Source organism: Rhinatrema bivittatum, chromosome 15 (assembly GCF_901001135.1).
Source record: "Rhinatrema bivittatum chromosome 15, aRhiBiv1.1, whole genome shotgun sequence".
NCBI classification, from domain to species: domain Eukaryota; kingdom Metazoa; phylum Chordata; class Amphibia; order Gymnophiona; family Rhinatrematidae; genus Rhinatrema; species Rhinatrema bivittatum.
The window spans coordinates 80,350,191-80,371,935 of NC_042629.1; the positions used below are offsets into that span (position 1 = coordinate 80,350,191).

At 48.1% G+C, this 21,745-nt stretch overlaps 1 protein-coding gene across 1 annotated transcript in view; it reads right to left on the minus strand.

The window, feature by feature from the left end:
* Window positions 1-19,268: 19,268 nt before the first annotated feature.
* Window positions 19,269-21,745, minus strand: part of MTHFR (methylenetetrahydrofolate reductase) — a 62,964-nt gene continuing 60,487 nt past the window's right edge. Inside the window, exon 12 of the mRNA XM_029577830.1 lies at window positions 19,269-19,620. Within this exon, the coding sequence (XP_029433690.1) occupies window positions 19,423-19,620 (198 nt within the window). The 3' untranslated portion in view covers window positions 19,269-19,422. The remainder of the gene's footprint in view (window positions 19,621-21,745) is intronic.

Sequence of the window (21,745 nt, forward strand, 5' to 3'; positions counted from 1 at the left end):
TATTGTCGCATGACATGGAGAAAGTTGTGTGGACTGGCACCAAGACTCAAACTTTCCAGACCTGGACATAGGACATGGAGATGGAGGTGGAAGACTTCCTAGCCTTGAGAAGAGTGGAGATAACAGCCTCTGGGTACCCTCCTCTTCTCAGCTGGCGCTGCTCAAAAGCCAGGCCGCTAGACAGAAGCGATCTCCCTGGTCAAAAAATACTGGGCCCTGTCGGAGAAGGTTCGGCAGATGTCTCAGTCGAAGCGGACCATCCACCGCTAGGGTTGACCAAGTCTGCAAATCACTGCCATCGAGGCCATTCCGGAGCTACCAGGATCATGGGCCCCTGGTGACTATTCTTCGGAGCACCTTTCCCACTAGGGGCCAAGGCGGAAAGATGTAGAGCAGGAGGTCCCGTGGCCACGGGAGGACTAAGGCATAGATGCCCTCTGCGCCTTGTTCTTCTGCGACCGAAGAAGCGCAGAGGCTTCGCGTTCCTTTGAGTGACCATTAGATCGAGATGGGGAGTCTCCTAGCACGTGAAGAGGAGTGACACTGCTTCCTGGGACAGCTCTCTCTCCCTGGGATCTAAGTGTTGGCGACTTAAGTCCGCTTGAACATTGTCTACGCCTGCAATGTGAGACGCCGCCAGATGGGACAAATGTAGTTCCACCCATGGCATTAGCTTGTTCGACTCCTGAGCGACATGGAGACTCCTTGTCCCTCCCTGACGGCTGACGTACGCCACTGTCGTGGCGTTGTTGGAGAGGATTCGGACTGCTCGGCCTTGGACTAGAGGCAGAAAGCGCTTCAACGCCAGACGAACCGCTCTTGTCTCCAGACAGTTGATGGGCCACGCTGACTGAACTGGCATCCACTGCCCCTGCGTCGACTGGCATCCACACAAAGCCCCCCAGCCGGTGAGGCTGGCGTCTGTCATAATGAGCACCCACTGTGGAATCTCTAGGTCCACCACTCTTAGCAAGTGATCCAGGTTGAGCCACCAGGTCAGGCTGTCCTTGGCTAGAGATGATAGCGGCAGAAGAGTCTGAAATTCCTGAAACACCGACTTCCAACAGAAGAGTAATGCTCTTTGCATAGTGGAGGCCATGGAGCCCAGCACCTGGAGATAGTCCCAAGTGAGAATTCGGAGGTTCCGAAAGCACTGAACCTGAAAGAGGAGAGATTGGGCCCGATCCAAACAAAGAGACTGTGCCCACTTTGGTGCCGAAATGAGCTCCCAAAAAGTCGAGTGACTGCACCAGAGTGAGGCTGCTCTTGGCAAAATTGATGCAGACTAGCGACTGGAGGAGAAGTAATACTCTTTCCACTGAATGCTGGCACAAATCCGTGGACTTTGCCTGGATGAGCCAGTCATCCAAATAGGGATGGACCAGAATCCCTTCCCTCCGTAGGGCCTCTGCCACCACCACCATAACTTTGGTGAAGGTGCGAGGAGCGGTCGCCAGACCAAATGGCAGGGCTTGGAACTAGAAATGCTGCCCTAAAATCTTGAAGCAGAGGAAGTGCTGATGTTCTTACAGGATGGGAATATGAAGATAAGCCTCCGTCTAGTCCAAGGACGTGAGGAACTCTCCCCGGTGTACCGCGGCAATCACTGAGCGCAGGGTTTCCATCCTGAAGTGTGGTATCTTGAGAGTCCTGTTGACCGTCTTGGGGACTACGAAGTAGACGGAATAATGGCCGAACCCTTGTTCCGGTACCTGCACCGGGAGAATGGCACCCAAATCCAGGAGCCAATCCAGTGTTTGTTGCACTGCGCACTGTTTGATGAGACCGCACGGAGAGAAGACAAACCTGTCTCTGAGAGGTCGAGCAAATTCTAAAGTGTAACCGAGCCGTAGAATATCCAAGACCCACCGGTCTGAGGTGATTTTGATCCACTCCTCATAGAAGAGGGAAAGATGTCCTCCTATCCTGGGAACTGAAGAGTGGACAGACAAGTTTCATTGGGTAGATGTAGCAGAAGCTCCGTGCGTAGAGGAGTTCTGAGCCGGTCTCCGGCCTCAAAAGGAATGAGACCTGGACTGCGACCTCGAAGAGGGAGTCCTGTGAGGCACCGGTCTAGTCTGATGACAACGCCGTTGGCCTCTGAACCGGGTCCGCTTATTGACGATCTTCCAGCAATTTATGCACCTTATTCTCTCCAAGCGATTTAATGATCTAGTCCAACTGGTCTGGGGTGGACCCATCAACGTCCCTGTCTGTGACCCAGGGTCCGGCAGATTAGGAGCTAAAGCCCCAAGGAATTAACAGCTGTCCGTCCTGACTGTCCCCTAGAGGGATCCAACACCCCTGATGGCCTGGGGACCTTTGCTGGTATAAGTCCCTCCCTCCTGCCATTCAGCCTCCGCTTCTAAAAAAAAAAAAGCTTTGTGCATTAAACTCACAAACTTAGAAGAAAAGGCCTGCTGTCTCTTTAAGGTCTCCCCCGGGAAGAGGCAGGCTCTAGGTCAGCCGGTTGCACAGGGCTTAAATTAGCTGTAATAAAAGTACAACATCAGTAGTAAAATGAGAATTCCCTTCCCCCATCTGGCAAAGAAACAGGTGCAGCAGGCTGGCTCTCCACATGTGGATACAAAATGGCGATCGAGGCATCGGGAGGGAGGGGGGTGAGGAGGTGCCAGGGGAATGGAAAGTCCTTCTGTGCCTGACTGCTGCGAGCGGGAGAGAGAGACCTGCTCTCCGCTCCTTCCCCCGTAAGCTGCTGGTCCTTGTACAGGGTACTGATTAATAAAAAGTAAAAACCTTTCCTCTTTTTCCTTTTCCCCTCCAGACAGCCTAAAGTGACCGAGGAATTTTACTTCTCTGACAATGAGAGACCGGAGGTATGAGACTTCTCAGGGATGTTAAAGTGACAGAGGAATTTTACTTCTCTGATGAGACCCCTGAGGTATGAGACTTCTCAGGGATGTTAAAGTGACAGAGGGATTTTACTTCTCTGATGAGACCCCTGAGGTATGAGACTTCTCAGGGATGTTACAGTGACAGAGGAATTTTACTTCTCTGATGAGACCCCTGAGGTATGAGACTTCTCAGGGATGTTAAAGTGACAGAGGGATTTTACTTCTCTGATGAAACTTCTCAGGGATGTTAAAGTGACAGAGGGATTTTACTTCTCTGACAATGAGAGACCGGAGGTATGAGACTTCTCAGGGATGTTACAGTGACAGAGGGATTTTACTTCTCTGATGAGACCCCTGAGGTATGAGACTTCTCAGGGATGTTAAAGTGACAGAGGAATTTTACTTCTCTGATGAGACCCCTGAGGTATGAGACTTCTCAGGGATGTTAAAGTGACAGAGGGATTTTACTTCTCTGATGAGACCCCTGAGGTATGAGACTTCTCAGGGATGTTAAAGTGACAGAGGGATTTTACTTCTCTGATGAGACCCCTGAGGTATGAGACTTCTCAGGGATGTTAAAGTGACAGAGGGATTTTACTTCTCTGATGAGACCCCTGAGGTATGAGACTTCTCAGGGATGTTAAAGTGACAGAGGGATTTTACTTCTCTGATGAGACCCCTGAGGTATGAGACTTCTCAGGGATGTTACAGTGACAGAGGGATTTTACTTCTCTGATGAGACCCCTGAGGTATGAGACTTCTCAGGGATGTTAAAGTGACAGAGGGATTTTACTTCTCTGATGAGACCCCTGAGGTATGAAGCTTCTCAGGGGTCTCCACGGGGAAGGGAGTGGACCACCCTGCACCCAGCTCCTCACAGGAACAAGAAATTCAGTGCTGCTACCTGTCAGAAATGACCCGCTCTCCCGTTCAGTCAGAGGAATGGCACGTCTCTGCAACTGTTAGACTGCCCCGAGGAATAAACGGCATCTCAGGGCAGCAGGGGGTCGTGGGGGAGAGGTTGGACCACCAACATTCACCCATAAGGCAGCTGAAATACTGGCTGTAAGAAATAAGTAAACACTTACCCCAAAAACAACAGAATAAGACAAGACGGAATGTACAAGACAGATCTGTCTCTGAAAACAAAGTTCTGCCTGCAAGTCTCCAGAGAAGCTGAACACTGAGGCTTTTTTTTTTTTTTAAACTTTATAACTATGATTCATCCAAGGAAAGAATTAGAGGAAAACAAAGAATAAAGAAATTCTGTAAACTATTCTCTAAATGAACTGGGGAACCGAAGGTGCAACTGCCATCTGCTGGAGTCAGAGAACTACTGAAGGTTTACAGAGGGCTCTCACCAGTTATGAGGGACCGCCCTCTCAGTTTTTGCTCTGACGCCATCTCCTGGAAGGGGGACATAACCCACGGTCTGGACTGATCCTGGTACCTTACAGGGAAACTACAATTCATTGACACCTGTATCAGCACAGTCCGGGATCGGGTGATCCTTCCAGCAGACAGGGCCCTTGTGCTCTGCACCCTGGCCTTACACATGAGAGATGCGGTGTGCATGTTGGCCCGCCAGCTCTTGACCTTACTTGGGCACATGGCGGCGGCCATCTGTGTGGTGCCTCACACACACTTGCACATCTGGAGGCTTCAGTGGGGCCTAAAATCTCAATGGACTCAGTTCACCCAACCACTATCTTGCCAAATTCGGCTTACCCCCAGCATGAAATCCGACCTGCACTGGTGACTCCAGCCTATGACCCTGTAGGCAGGAATGTTGTTACGCCCTCCACCTCATCAGTCGATTCTCACCATGGATGCCTCGACCACGGGCTGGGGGGGGGCCCATTTGGTCATGCTTGCATGATAAACCTCCTGGAGCTCAGAGCAATCGGCAATGCCCTGCCCACATTCGAGAGCCTCCTGCAGGAGAAGGTTGTCATGATCCACACGGACAACCAGGTTGCAATGTGCTACTTCAACAGCAAGGAGGGTCTGGTTCCTGGATACTGTGCAGGGAAGCAGTGCACATGCTGGAGTGAGCGGAACAACGCTCCATCACCTTGCAGGCCACCTACTTACCCGGCGAAGAAAATGTCATGGTAGACAGGTTGAGCAGGATCTTCCATCCACACGAGTGGGAGCTGCGTCAGGATGTAGCAGACTTTCTCTTCCAGTGCTGGGGCCTGCCAAGCATGGACCTCTTCGCAATAGAAAAAAAACCAGAAAGTATAGGCGTCCTGCTGAGTGTATGCCAGCTAGCATCATCTGGTATGGATGTCTTCCTCATACCATGGACAAGAGGGCTGCTATATGCGTACCCCTCATCTCCAGAACCATACAGAAATATATGCTGCATGCAGCAGATCTCATCCTTGTGGCCCAGACAACCGTGGTATGCCTAACTTGTATGTCTAGCCATGGAACCTCCCATTCCTCTAGGCCAGAGCTTTCCAAACTTTTCATGTTGGTGACACACTTTTTAGGCAAACAATTTCGGGACACAGTAATTCAGTCTACTAGCAAACCAGAGGTTAAAGGTTAAATGAACGAAATGTATTTCGACAATTTATGTATGTTTCCTTAAATATATACATAATAAAATGTTTCACGACACTACCTATCTTGTGAAATCTTTCATTTATATTAAAAATATATAATATTCCAAGATTAATGTTATTGTTATAATTTATGAGTAACAATAATAAAACAAAGTTATTGTGTTATTCAATTTACCTCTTTAATGAGATATATGAGCTTGATGGGATGAACACAGATTTTGAATATTTGGTGTTAATAAGAAAGTCCAAAGGGTCTTCTGCGTAATTTTAAAAAGCTGGCCAGTTTCATACTATATAATTATTTGATAGCCTCATTCAACTTATTCTATTTGGCTATGAGAGTGAAATCTGGAATTTATAGGAAGGGACAGAATGTCAATACAAATCCTGCACCTCCAGTTCTCTAACTCTGTGCATCCACTGAAATTCCCCCAAACAATGGAATTTGGCTGTTTCCCTTACAGCTCATCATAGTAAAAGATATTTTCATATTCTGGTGTCACCTCACAGTAACAGCAGCACAAACACCTTCCACTGCCAGGCATAAGAACATAAGAAAATGCCATACTGGGTCAGACCAAGGGTCCATCAAGCCCAGCATCCTGTTTCCAACAGTGGCCAATCCAGGCCATAAGAACCTGGCAAGTACCCAAAAACTAAGTCTATTCCATGTAACCATTGCTAATGGCAGTGGCTATTCTCTAAGTGAACTTAATAGCAGGTAATAGACTTCTCCTCCAAGAACTTATCCAATCCTTTTTTAAACACAGCTATACTAACTGCACTAACCACATCCTCTGGCAACAAATTCCAGAGTTTAATTGTGCGTTGAGTAAAAAAGAACTTTCTCAGATTAGTTTTAAATGTGCCCCATGCTAACTTCATGGAGTGCCCCCTAGTCTTTCTATTATCCGAAAGAGTAAATATCCGATTCACATCTACCCGTTCTAGACCTCTCATGATTTTAAACACCTCTATCATATCCCCCCACATTGTGAACTAACACAAAACCCCGCAAAAAAGACACTCAAAATCTATACTGCAATCCCATTGTAACATATCAGTAATAACACCAAGGATTCAAACAACAATAACCCTACCTGTGAATAAGCAAGGGTAAATATTACACTGGGTCCTAGAATACCAATACACCACCTACTGAGGAAACAAAACAAACCAGATTGCTATAGATCCCTATGCTAGCAGAATTTCTCATCATGGTCACACACACTATAATTGAAAAATTAATTGAAAATTATAATTGAAAAATTAATTGAAAATTATAATTGAAGAATTCAATATGAAGGCTTCCTGCAAAATTAATTGTTTACCTGTCGCGTTTTGAAACGCTGCTTGCTTTTATGTTAGTTCGCAGAGCAGCTTTTATTAAAGGCAACCTTAACTGGGAAATACTGATTTAGTACGTTGAGCAATGTGGCTGAAAAAAATAAAGATATTCAAAACCTAAAACAAAAAATAAAACTGATATCGGTAGTGTTACAAACATAAAAATGCCTAATCAATTATAAAAAATGAAATAACTGATAAAAAATAACAAATCATAATCACAAAACATCAGTCATAAAATATGTGGTTACACACGTGAAGACTATTCGCGGGGTTTTTTTTTTTTGTTTTTTTTTTTATTATTGCTAACGTAAGCCCAAAGTTCAAAAATAAGAAAATTAATTAAATAAAGAGAGAAAAGGTTGCCTTTAATAAAAGCTGCTCTACGAACTAACATGAAAGCAAGCAGCGTTTCAAAACACGACAGGTAAACAATTAATTTTGCAGGAAGCCTTCATATTGAATTCTTCATTTTTCAATTATAGTTGTTTTTAATATAACCAATTTTTTTCTATATATATGGTACTGTGACATTGGCCCTGCAGGTATATCCTCAGTCCTGCTTTATTAGAGTAAGCATTCCAATTTATACTTTCAACTTCCCCTTCTTTTTTTCTTTTTCTTCTTTTTTCATATTTTTCTGCTTTTAACTATGACTGATTTTTTTGCATGATCAGAACACTGTTTTCCTAACACAAAGTCTACCTCTCCAGTACCATATTGTCTATGTATAAATCAGTGTTTTACAGTATGGTTTTTCCATGTCTTAGTCCACATATTTTCTGCATACCATTATGTTTTTGATCACATATGTATGTTTTATTTTAAGTCTTGTGTTTGTACACCTATGTCGTTTATTGATTTTAATTTGATGTGCAATTTGAAATGTTTTTATATTTGTTTTTAGTTGCCCCTGAGGCAGCTCTATGTAAGTCCTCATTTCCAACAAACCTGAGTTCACCTCACAGGTCACTCCCAAAACACCCTCCACAACCCTCCCCCTCCTGCCATCTGTAAGAGACCTAGGTGTTGTATTAGATAAACACCTTCATTTCCAACCACACATCAAATCTCTACTAAAAGTCGGCTTCTATAAACTCCACATACTCAAAAAAACTCAAACCCCTGCTCTACGCTCAAGACTTTCGCCTGGTTTTGCAGTCCACAATCCTATCAAAATTGGACTACTGCAACACCCTTCTCCTAGGCCTTCCCTATTTCACAATTAAACCACTACAAATCCTGCAGAATTCCATGGCACGAATCATCACAGACACTGGCAAGAGAGAACACATCACCCCAATTTTAAAAGATCTGCATTGGCTCCCCATCCCTTTCCCGATAAAATACAAAACCCTCACCATACTTCATAACGTACTCTACAAAAACAACCCCGAATGGCTCAAGGAAACACCACGTTTCCGCACCTCCAATGGCCCATCCAGAGCCTCCACGGTGGGCACCCTACACATCCCTCCCCTCAGAATTGCACACCTCTCCATTACAAGAGAAAGAGCTTTTACCATTGCCGGCCCCTCCCTATGGAACTCTCTACCCATGTCTCTTTGCCTTGAACCCTCTTTACCCAACTTCAAAAAAGGCATCAAAACCTGGCTTTTCTTGCAAGCCTACCCTGACGCCAATCAGACCTAAACCCCTGTTACTGCCTCCTCTCTATCCCCCCCACTACATGCTAATCTTTTGATGCTTCTTATGGAAATGTTGATTTTGTAAATTTGTAAATTGTTATAATATATCAGTTGTTAACACAGTTCCTATATTTTCTCTCTCCCATTACACTTTACTACCTTTATCCTTCCCGCAACTTGTGCGCTTGCTGTCACCTGGCCCCCATCCTCTCCTTTTTCCAATCCCTGCTCCCCCTCCTCCTCCCTGTTATTTGTAATTTCTCTTTCACTCCTTCAATGTTGATTGTAAACCGGCATGATATATCCTATGAATGTCGGTATATTTTAAAAGCATTTAAATAAATAAATAAATATATAAATAAATAAATGTAAGAGAGCGAAACTCGGCCAGTCGGGCATTATTTAATAAAGGGCTTTTTCCAACAACCGATTCTCTTTGTTTCTACCGCTACTTATTTAAGCCTGTGCCATGGTCAGACCATTTTTTAATTCATGTCTCATGTAACATCAATTGTAAGATCTCCAACACTCCTCATGGCGATAAACTGTTGAGGAGGAAAAAAGTTGACCTAGCTTTTCTTCCAAGCATGCCTACGTCTACGGGTTCAGACATTAACCATCTGGTTTGAATTGGAACTCCTATCACACATTTTAGACTCAAGTGCTCCAAAAAAGCTTTGTTCCATTCCTTCCAAACTCACTGCCCCCTGCTTTTCCCCTACTCTAAAAATGCTAAAAACTGAACTTCAATGCTCTGAACAACGTTGGCGAAAGAACCCTATTCAGTCTCGGAAGAATGCCTTCTTTGCTTGCTTGACTAAATATAAAAAACAAAAACTAAACTAAAAAAGAGATACACTTTTATGCTAATAAAATTCAGGCTGCTAATGGCAATCCTAGCATCCCCTTCAATATTGTTAAGTCATTAACCACTGTAAAGTCTGAACCCCTTGATCATATTAATAATGCCTTCTGTAATAGTATTGCACAGCATTTTAAGGTTAAAGTAATTATCTCAGCCAAATTCTCCCATCTACCTATTCCTAAAACTAATCTACCTTCTGCCACCTGTTCACGATCTACTTTTGCTGATCGTGATTTCACTACTATTCTTCGTATTCTAACCAGAATGAAGGTTTCTTCTAGCTTTTTCAACCCCTGTTTAGGTCACCTTCTAAAAGATAATTTGTGAACATATTTCACTTCCTCTAGCGCAGTTAATTAACCTTCCTCTCAGCTCTGGCACTTTTCCAGATATTCTAAAACAGACCTCTATTCTACCTATTCCCAAGAAGAAAAACATGGATCCCATTGTCATCTGCAATCTCCATCCCATTGCCTCCCTAACTTCCATGGCTAAGTTTATAAAATCTGTAGTATTTCATCCGTTTACTGACTATATCAACAACAATACCATTCTCCACCCAAATCACCATAGCACTAAGACTTCTTTCCTCATTCATTGAGTGTTTGACTCCAATACTGATTATATTTTAGTTCTTGACATTTCAGATGCTTTTGATACCCTGGATCACGATAATCTCCTTACAGGCCTGCTTCCCATTGGCATTAAAGACACTGTCCTCAAATGGTTTACCTCGTTCCTGTCAAATCTTATTCAATATCTACTTACTCCCACTCTGTCACCTTTTAGCAGGATTAGGCATAGACTTTAAAATCTATACAGACAACATTCAATTCCTTGTTCCATGTAACATCTCCTGGTCCAACACATTATTCATTATCAATCTTTACATGAGGTCTATTAGCACCTGGCTTTGTCATAACCATTTAAAAACTTAACACTTCCAAGACAGAAGTCTTACATCTGTCCACTATCCCACATTCTTCACGTCGCCCTCCACCATATTTAATTTTTGACAACATTTCCATTCCCATAACATCCAAAGCACGCGACTTTGGAGTCACTCTAGACTCAGAACTATCTATGATTTGTTATATTTCAGCTGTGATAAAAAGTTCATTCTTTAAGATTCATTTATTTAAAAACGTCTACAGCCATTGCTACACCCCAATGATTTTTGTACCTTTCTACAAGCCCTAATCCTTTCTGGGCTAGATTACTGTATTGCTCTACATTTAGGGCTAGCCGATACTGCTCTGCGCCCACTCCAATTAGTTCAAAATGCTGCTGCTCGGCTTCTTGTCAACATAAAATTTAGAGACCACATCACTCCAGTTCTCAGCTCCCTGCATTGGCTTCCCTGTGCTATTGTGCATCCAATTCAAAGTGTTATCAATCATCCATAACCTTCTACATAAGACACCTGCCATCCATTCTGTGCCTATAGCAGCCCACTCGCCATCTCCGCTCTATAAACAAACACAATCTGGAAGATGGCTTGTCCTTACCAGAAAGCATTGCCTTCTCAGCTGCCAGCCCCACTCTTTGGGACTCGATTCCTGGAAGATGGCTTGTCCTTACCAGAAAGCATTGCCTTCTCAGCTGCCGGCCCCACTCTTTGGGACTCGATTCCTGGAAGATGGCTTGTCCTTACCAGAAAGCATTACCTTCTCAGCTGCCGGCCCCACTCTCTGGGACTCTATTCCTGGAAGATGGCTTGTCCTTACCAGAAAGCATTGCCTTCTCAGCTGCCAGCCCCACTCTTTGGGACTCGATTCCTGGAAGATGGCTTGTCCTTACCAGAAAGCATTGCCTTCTCAGCTGCCGGCCCCACTCTCTGGGACTCTATTCCTGGAAGATGGCTTGTCCTTACCAGAAAGCATTGCCTTCTCAGCTGCCGGCCCCACTCTCTGGGACTCGATTCCTGATTCCCTCAGGCTTCTAACTTAAAAACTTACCTATGTTCCATAGCATTTAACAGGCCAGCAGTGAACTGACTCCATCTAGTTCTTCTGAGGCTCTATAAGTTACCGGTACTTCTATGCTTGTTATGAATCCACCCTTTATTTTGTCTTATGTTTTTATTATGAATGTTTATCAATGTGATCTATTTTGTTCTTAACCTTGCCTTTGTTCTTTGTTTTTATTATGAATGTTTTATATTGTGAACCACTTAGACCCACTTCTATTGCATAAGTGGTGTATAAATATTTTAAATAAATAAGCTTTCAGAGGCAGGGATCATTAATATGATTAGTTAAAGGCACCAAATAAAAAGATAAACTAGTGATGATATGTATCTGAGTCCCCATTAGTACTTCATGGGCACCTTTAACTGTGGCAGAGCTTCAGCCACGGATTATATTTACATTTTCTTTTATTCCGCTACTTCCAAACCATGTCTTCAATGAGGTGCTCATGAAAATGCTGTGTACAAAGGAGATGAGGGCAGGCAAGGTCAGTCAAGGGATATACTTGATTCTTCCTTTTATTCAATAAACTTCTTTAGAGTAAAATCCACAAATGGAACCCCATAATCCATGAGAAAAGTAATTGCTCTACTTTTAGTACACAGCTTGTCTAGATATGGGTTCATTCATTTCCTTTTGAATTATCTCGTACTGCAGATTCTGATGACCTTCAGCCAAGTCTACCAGCACATGATGCAGTGTTGCTAGATTAAAAGTAAGATGATACTGAAAAAATAAGTTACATGTTTCTGGCTCCTATGAGTATGTGGGCTAGTCAGCATGTTCCAAAAGCTCCCCCTTCCCTGTACGTACCAGGATCAGTCCAGACGGTGGGTTATGTCCCCCGTCCAGCAGATGGAGTCAGACAAGGCTTCGGAGGGTGCTGGCATAAGTACGTGTGCACCCTCTGCAGAGGCTCAGTATATCTCTGACTCCAGCAGATGGAGTCAGACAAGGCTTCGGAGGGTGCTGGCATAAGTACGTGTGCACCCTCTGCAGGAGCTCAGTATATCTCTGACTCCAGCAGATGGAGTCAGACAAGGCTTGGGAGGGTGCTGGCATAAGTACGTGTGCATCCTCTGCAGAGGCTCAGTATATCTCTGACTCCAGCAGATGGAGTCAGACAAGGCTTCGGAGGGTGCTGGCATAAGTACGTGTGCACCCTCTGCAGGAGCTCAGTATATCTCTGACTCCAGCAGATGGAGTCAGACAAGGCTTGGGAGGGTGCTGGCATAAGTACGTGTGCATCCTCTGCAGAGGCTCAGTATATCTCTGACTCCAGCAGATGGAGTCAGACAAGGCTTGGGAGGGTGCTGGCATAAGTACGTGTGCACCCTCTGCAGAGGCTCAGTATATCTCTGACTCCAGCAGATGGAGTCAGACAAGGCTTGGGAGGGTGCTGGCATAAGTACGTGTGCACCCTCTGCAGGAGCTCAGTATATCTCTGACTCCAGCAGATGGAGTCAGACAAGGCTTCGGAGGGTGCTGGCATAAGTACGTGTGCATCCTCTGCAGAGGCTCAGTATATCTCTGACTCCAGCAGATGGAGTCAAACAAGGCTTCGGAGGGTGCTGGCATAAGTACGTGTGTACCCTCTGCCTCCAGCAGATGGAGTCAGACAAGGCTTCGGAGGGTGCTGGCATAAGTACGTGTGCACCCTCTGCAGGAGCTCAGTATCTCTCTGACTCCAGCAGATGGAGTCAGACAAGGCTTGGGAGGGCGCTGGCATAAGTACACGTGCACCCTCTGCAGGAGCTCAGTATATCTCTGACTCCAGCAGATGGAGTCAGACAAGGCTTCGGAGGGCGCTGGCATAAGTACACGTGCACCCTCTGCAGGAGCTCAGTATATCTCTGACTCCAGCAGATGGAGTCAGACAAGGCTTCGGAGGGTGCTGGCATAAGTACGTGTGCACCCTCTGCAGGAGCTCAGTATATCTCTGACTCCAGCAGATGGAGTCAGACAAGGCTTCGGAGGGTGCTGGCATAAGTACGTGTGCATCCTCTGCAGAGGCTCAGTATATCTCTGACTCCAGCAGATGGAGTCAGACAAGGCTTCGGAGGGTGCTGGCATAAGTACGTGTGCATCCTCTGCAGAGGCTCAGTATATCTCTGACTCCAGCAGATGGAGTCAGACAAGGCTTCGGAGGGTGCTGGCATAAGTACGTGTGCACCCTCTGCAGAGGCTCAGTATATCTCTGACTCCAGCAGATGGAGTCAGACAAGGCTTCGGAGGGTGCTGGCATAAGTACGTGTGCACCCTCTGCAGAGGCTCAGTATATCTCTGACTCCAGCAGATGGAGTCAGACAAGGCTTCGGAGGGTGCTGGCATAAGTACGTGTGCACCCTCTGCCTCCAGCAGATGGAGTCAGACAAGGCTTCGGAGGGTGCTGGCATAAGTAGGTGTGCATCCTCTGCAGAGGCTCAGTATATCTCTGACTCCAGCAGATGAGAGTAGGGGAACCTGGTGCTTCCCCCTCCATGAAGAATTTTCTCTCTTTAGTGGCTTTTTAGTTTAGGCTAGATCAATTTAGTTGAAAAAGTTTGTTAAAAAAATAAATAATAAATAAATAAGAGGGAGGAGCGAGGAAAGTTCCCTTCCCGGAGCTTGCCGGCAGGGCTGGTTTTAGTCTCCCTCCCCTTCTCTCCTCTGCCGTCGGGTAAGTGTTTGGTTTTTATGATTTTTCCTTTTCAGCGTGGAAGCTGACTTTTGTTGGGGAAAGCTGGTGGTGCCAGCCTCTTCCCCCTTGTTGCCGCAGGTTGCCCCGCGGCCCCGAGACGTTTTCTTCCCCGGGGCCACCGCAGCAGAGAGGGGACATTCCTCTGCTGCTGATCGGAGGGCACTTGGGGGAGCGCAGGGCTTCTTCCCCGCTTCCTGCGGCGATCCTTCCTTCACCAGCCCCCCCCCCCCCCCCGCGACTCGCCCCTCCCCTGGCTGCCAGTTAGCATGCTGCAGCCGTCACGCTGCTCTGCCTGTGGCGAGCCGGGGTCGAGGATCTCGAGGGAGGGAGTCTGCTCCAGGTGCCTCCCTGGTGGGGAGGGCACCTCTGGGCCGCTGGACCTCCTTTCTCCCCGCGCCGCAGCGCGATCCGGACATCGGGGGCCAGCCCCTTCGCCGCTATCGGCGGACATTTTGATTTCTTCAGAGCAGTTTCAGCAGCCATCAGGGGAGGAAGGAGAGGACCCTGGCAACTTCCCTCCACCGATTCTCACTCCGATTGGTGCCTCAGGGGCCCAGGGCCCCCCAGATGTCTCGCCCATCGCCCCCCTTCTGGGTCCCCCACCTTTTTCCCCCGGAGTTCATTGTGCTGATGCACAATGCTTATCTGCAGCGCCTGGAGGTTCCTAGGGCTTCCATTCCGGACCCACCTCGGCAAGCAGAGATTCTGCAGGGGACCCGGGGCCCACCCATGGGGCTCCCAGAGTACACTTCGCACCCCTCTCGCTCTTAGCCAGCATGCTCCCTCTATCCTGGGCCTTTCCCACCCATCCCACTTTTCTACATTAGCCAGGGAGTAGGATACTCCCGAGACATCCCTTAAGGTCGGACGCGCCATGGAAAAACTTTATCGTCTCCCGGAGGACTTCTTGGAGTTGATTAAGGTCCCGAAAGTGGACTCTGCGGTGACCAAGAGGACAACCATACCAGTGACGGGTGGCACAGCTCTGCAGGATACACAGGATAGAAAGCTGGAGGTCTACCTCAAGCGGGTATTTGATGTCTCAGCCTTGGAGATTCGCGCCGCCATCTGTAGCTCCCTGGCACAGCGGGCGAGCCTCCGCTGGGTACAACAGCTACTCACCTCACAGGACTTACCACCTGAGGAAGCGCGACAGGCAGACTGTCTAGACTCCGCCATAGCTTATGGGGCGGACGCTTTGTATGATTTGTTCCGTGTACTGGCGAGATCCATGGTTTCAGTGGTCTCCGCACGGCGCCTCCTATGGCTTCGCAACTGGTCGGCGGATACATCCTCCAAGTCCAGTCTTGGGTTTCTTCCTTTCAAGGGCAAGTTCCTCTTTGGTGAAGATCTCGACCAGATCAAGTAGTCCCTGGGGGAGAATTCGGTCCACAAGCTGCCAGAAGACCGCCAGTGAAACTTCAGGCATTTTACTCCCTCCAGATCCCGCGCCCGCGCGCAGTGTCGCTACCATGGCTACAAACAACAGGGGCCCTGGACTCCGTCTTCCAGATCACAGTCCTGGCCCCATTCCTTTCGTGGTCGCAGGCCCGCTCGGGAGGGGACGAGTCAGGGGGCCTCGTCCAAGCCCACTCAATGATGCCGAGCCCGCCCACTCCTCGAATCGGTGGACGAATCTCTCGCTTTAACGAGGAGTGGGTTCGCATCACTTCGGACCAGTGGGTCCTAGACATCTTAAAGAACGGCTACGCTTTGGAGTTTGCCCGCCGCCCACGGGACAGGTTTCTCTTCTTGCCTTGCGGATCGAGCCTCAAGAGACTGGCAGTGCAACAGACCCTGGACAGACTTCTGAGCCTCGGGGCCATCGCACCTGTCCCCTTTGGAGAGGTGGGCTCGGGCCATTATTCCATCTACTTCGTCGTGCCCAAAATGGACGGTTCCTTCTGCCCAATCCTGGATCTCAAGGAGGTCAACAAGTCCCTCAGGGTCCTCCGTTTCCACATGGAGACCCTGCGTTCCGTCATTGCGGTGGTACATCAAGGGGAATTTCTTGCCTCCCTCGACCTGACAGAGGCCAATCTCCACATCCCCATCCTCAAGGCTCACCAGAGGTTTCTTCGTTTCAAGATTCTGAACCGACACTTTCAGTTCCAAGCCCTCCCCTTTGGGCTGGCGACCGCCCCACGGACGTTCACGAAGATCATAGTGGTGGTTATGGCCGCTCTGAGACGGGAGGGGATCCTAGTCCACCCCTACCTGGACGACTGGCTCATTCGAGTGAAGTCCTTCTCCCAGGGACAGTCGGCGGTCTCCAGGGTCGTTCATCTTCTCCGGTCCCTGGGCTGGGTGGTGAACTTTGCCAAGAGCTCCCTCACCCCCTCGCAGCACTTGGATTTTTTGGGAGCACACTTCGATACGATTCAAGGCAAGGTCTTCCTACGCCCGGACAAGGCCCAATCCCTCTGGGAACAAGTACAGCATTTTTCTGTGTTACCAGATCCCACATCCTGAGACTATCTGCAGCTCTTGGGTTCCATGGCCTCCACGATCAATCTCGTCCCATGGGCTTTTGCGCACCTCCGCCCCCTGCAAGTGGCCCTTCTCTCTCGCTGGAAACCAGTCTCTCAGGATTACCAGCTGGTGCTTCCTCTCCCTCAGTCTGCCAAGGTCAGCCTGGACTGGTGGCTGGAACCGCGTCATCTGGCCCAAGGCGTTTCTCTAGAGACACCGGATTGGATTGTGGTCACCACCGATGCCAGTCTATAGTCTATCCAGCTGGGGGGCAGTATGCCGCCGGAGTTCAGCGCAGGGGCTGTGGACGAAGGAGCAAGCGACCTGGCCGATGAATCACCTGGAAACAAGGGTGGTGCGTCTGGCTCTCATGCATTTCTTACCCTTGGTGCAGAATCGAGCGGTGAGGATCCTATCGGACAACGTGACGACCGTAGTGTATATCATTCGCCAAGGAGGCACGAAGAGCTGGCACGTGTCGCTCGAAACCGCCCGCCTAATGTCGTGGGCGGAGAAGCACATAGCGCACCTGGCAGCGTCGCACATTGCGGGCGTAGACAACATTCAGGCCGACTACCTGAGTCGTCAGCAACCAGACCCCGGGGAGTGGTCCCTATCCGAAGCCATGCATCTCCTTCGCCATCGCTGGGGGTCGCCACGTCTGGACCTCATGGAGATGTCCCTCACACCAAAGCAACTAGTTTCTTCAGCCACCAGCGAGAGCGCAGGGCGGAAGGAGTAGACGCTCTAGTGCTCCCCTGGCCGGACCACGTTCTACTTTACGCCTTTCCCCCCGGCCTCTAGTGGGCAAGGTCCTTCGGAGAATAGAGCTTCATTGGGGGCCCGTCATTCTGGTGGCTCCCAAGTAGCCACGGCGCCCTTGGTTTGCAGATCTGCTCCATCTGGCAGTGGACGTTCCGATTCGGTTGGGCCATCTTCCGCAATTGCTTCAGCAGGGGCCAGTATTTTTCGACCAGTCAGAACGCTTCTGTCTTGCAGCCTGGCTTTTGAACGGTGCCGCCTCTGACGCAGTAGTCTCAACTCTCCTCAAGGCCCGGAAAACCTAGACGTCGGCTACCTATGTGCAGGTCTGGAAGGTTTTTGAGGCTTGGTGCACAGCGCATGATACCCATACCTCAAGGGTCTCCGTCCCTCAGATTCTGGCATTCCTTCAAGACGGTTTGGATAAAGGACTCACCTACAATTCTTTGAGAGTTCAGGTCGCTGCCCTGGGCTCGCTGCTTCATTACGCTGACCATTCCTCTCTCTCGGGACAGCCGGATATCGCCCGTTTCCTCAAAAGGGCGAAACATTTATGGCCTCCGGTCAGGGATCCGTTCCCTTCCTGGAGTCTTAATTTGGTACTCCGGTCTCTGGCGGGGCCTCCCTTCGAGCCCCAATGAAATACCACCATCAAGGATATCACGCTCAAGACAGTCTTCCTGGTGGCCATAAGTTCCGCTCGCCGCATCTCGGAACTTCAAGCGCTCTCCTGCAGAGAACCTTATCTCCGGTTCACGGATTGCGCTACGCACAGTGCCCTCCTTTCTACCCAAAGTCGTCTCTTCTTTCCACCTGAATCAGACGGTCGAGCTTCCGTCCTTCTCAGCAGGGGAATCTGGTCACCTTCGTTCTCTGGATGTCAAGCGTGTTCTCCTTTGCTATTTGGAGGTCACCAATGAATTTCGAGTCTCAGACCACTTGTTTGTATTGTGGTCGGGACCAAGGAAGGGTTCCCAGGCCTCGAAGACGATGATTGCAAGATGGCTTAAGGAAGCCATAGTCACAGCGTATATAGGTACGGGTCGGGAGCCTCTCAAGGAAACGTTATCTTTATAATCATTGAAATGTTGTTGCCTTAATGTTTTTGAATATAGTTCCTATCTACTTTCCTTCTCTCCTTTACGCTCTGCAACCTTTTATTTCTTCACGTTACTTTGCGCTTGCTCTCACCCACCCCCTCTCTCCTTTTTCTATTCCTGCTCCCCTTCCCCTATCCCTGTTATTTTGTAATTTCTCTTTCCTCGCTACAAGAGTTGATTGTAAACCGGCATATGTCCTATGAATGTCAGTATATCAAAAGTAAATAAATAAATAAATAAATAAAAATTAAAGCGCACTTTCTCCGTTCTCAGGCTGCATCCTGGGCCGAAGTTCAGTCTGTTTCCTCCCAAGAGATCTGCCGGGCGGTGACTTGGAAGTCTCTTCATACCTTTGCATGACATTACCGATTGCATCTACTGTCGTCGTCCTCTGGATATTTTGGCGACCAAGTCATTCGAGCAGGGCTTTCAAGGGCCCACCCAGTGTAGGGAAGCTTTGGTACATCCCACCGTCTGGACTGATCCTGGTACGTACAGGGAAAAGAAAATTATTTCTTACCTGCTAATTTTCGTTCCTGTAGTACCAAGGATCAATCCAGATGCCCAACTCTCGATTATGGGGTTTCTTTCTGGGATACTTTCTTCCCTGCTCGATCTCTTCACTGCACTCTGTTTCTCCTTGTTTTTTTAATTACGCTTGTCTTCTAGAGCCTGTTCAACTCACGAGTCTGTTACTCAGTTCATTCTGCAAGTTTCAGTTCTGGCACCAGTTGCCTTAGTTTTTTATGATTGTAACACTTGATCCAACCTTGGTATGTGGTTGTTTTGGCTTGGATATTCTCTATACTGAGCTCCTGCAGGGGGTGCACACGTACTTGTGTCAGCACCCTTCGAAGCTTTGTCTGACTCCATCTGCTGGACGGGGGACATAACCCACAGTCTGGACTGATCCTTGGTACTACAGGAACGAAAATTAGCAGGTAAGAAGTAATTTTCTTATTTTTAGCTGCCATAGACATAAGTAATGCTACACATGTAGAGAGTGCCTTTTATTAGGAGAAGAGGTTTCTCAGAGGAAGGCTGATGACAAAATATTCACAGCAGAGAGTCAGTGGGTGTTTGCCCATTGCTGGATTTTGCCTTATCACGGTGTCCAAACTGGCCTATGTAATAGGGCAGAGCAGATTCTTACTGCTGTGTTGGACAGTTCAGCTCTTCAAATATATCATCTAAAACCTGCCAGAGGCAGTTTTCCAGGGGAAAGTCATTGTCCACTAAGTTTACCAGGTAGTAGTTATCGTGAATATATTGAATAATCATACGGGATGGAGACTCTTCCTCATATAGCTTTGCCCACTGCTCAATCCATAATGCAAAGGCCTCATCCTGCAAAGGAAAACATAACAAAGACCTTACAAGTGGCAGTGAAATGCTAGGGTAGAAAACTTAAGGGGGCATCAGCCACGACTATATGATCTGGAGAAGATGAAGGGAGCCAATAAAATCTGCAGTGTACACAAGAGAAAATCAACAGAACAAGGACTTTTGGTTCTCTGATGTCACCCCAGCAGAAGGCAGAATAAATTAAGATAACTCTTGAATTTTCTGTGTTAAGTTCCCTGTATGTACCAGGATCAGTCCAGACTGTGGGTTATGTCCCCCTTCCAGCAGGTGGAGTAAGAGCAAAAACTGAGAAGGCGGTCCCTCATGACTGGTGAGCCCTCTGTAAACCTTCAGTATTTCTCTGACTCCAGCAGATTCGGGTTGCACCTTCGGTTCTCCCATTTTCTTTCTGTGAGAATAGTCTATGATTTATTTCTCCTGTTTTCTTGTTAAAACTTTTTACTTCGATGGATCTTATTTAAAAAAAAAAATGAAAAGAAAGGCAAAGGCTTTTCATTGAAGCTTTGCTCTACTTTCTATGGGCTGTCCTGCTGCAGGCAGAGCTTTCATTCAGTGGCAGACCTGTCATCTTTTGTATTTATTGCTGTATCGTTTGGGGGCAAGTTTGTTAACTTTTCTTTTACAGGGCTGCCATTTGCTGCCTTTAGGGGTGAAGTTGGTGGTCCAACCTCTCTCCCCCTCGATATCGACCCGGAGTTGTCGATTCCTCAGGGCAGCCCCTAAGCTTCAGAGACGCAACATCCCTCTGGCTTGGGGGGAAAAAAAAACCAGAATGGGTCGTTAAAGTTAGTCAGGCAGCGCAGGACTGATTTTGTTCCTGCTATCGAAGATTTTCGGAGGTCTGAGTTCCAAGCCCTTCTTTACTTGCCTCCATGCTGCCGCTGATGCGATGCCCATCCAACCGGTCCTGACTCTCCACCCCCGACGGACCCTGCAGTGGACGTTGATCTAGATGACCCGACGCCCTCGGCGCAAGTCGAAGGGGATGTTCCTCGGGTTCTACGCCTTTTCCAGAGTGATGAGATGGTTCCGCTTATCTCACATGTCCTGGCCGGATTAGATATTGAGGCCCCCTAGGAGGCTCCTGCCACCAGCACTGCACCGAAGAAAGGGGATCCCATCCTACCAGGGCTCAAGCCACCTTCGAAGACTTTCCTTTTCATCCTATGCTCCTCCAATTGCTGTCCAGTGGGTAGGAGACTCCGGAGGCCTCTCTGCAGGTTGGCAGAGTGATGGACAGACTGTATCCACTCCCCAAGGAGTCCCTGGAACTACTTAAGGTACTGAAGGTGGATGCGTCGGTATCCGCAGTCATGGCTAGGACACCTATTCCTGTGACTGGAGGAGCAGCCCTCAGGGATTTGCAGGACCGCAAACTTGAGGTGTATTTGAAGAGAGTGTTTGAGGCGTCCACCTTGGGAGTTTGGGCTGCTGTTTGTAGGTCCCTGATGCAGCGTGCATGACTCCGGTGGATTCAACAACTACTCGGGACTCAAGACCTGCCTCTAGGGGAGGCACAACAGGCGGAAAGGCTAGAAGCCATCATAACTTATGGCGCGGATGCACTGTATGATCTTCTCCGGATGCTGGCCAGATCTATGGTTTCCGTAGTCTCAGCTCGGCGCCTCCTCTGGTTCAGGACCTGGTCTGCGGATTCCTCCTCCTAGTCTCAACTCAGCTTCCTTCCCCTTCAAGGATAAGTTGTTGTTTGGAAAGGAGATGGAGCAACTTAAGTCACTCAGGGAGCATAAGGTACTTAAGTTACCGGAAGATCCTCCTCTGAGATCCAGAACATACAGCTCCGCGCGGAACCATTTCAGAGGACATCGGCGCTTCCACCAGGTGCGGCCAGTGTCCAACAGGCCTCCCTCATCTAGATCGCAGTCCTGGTCTCATTCCTTTCGGGGATGAAGATCAGCCCGAGACACCCTCGCCCAAGGGACTGCCACTATATCTTCACAATGAAATATGGCCGGCCCACTCTTTGATTCCCCGGATAGGAGAATGCCTGTCACTGTTCTAGGAGGAGTGGGTCACAGTCACCTCAGACCAGGGCGTCCTGGATATTCTACAGCGCAGTTACGCTTTAGAATTTGCTTGACCTCTC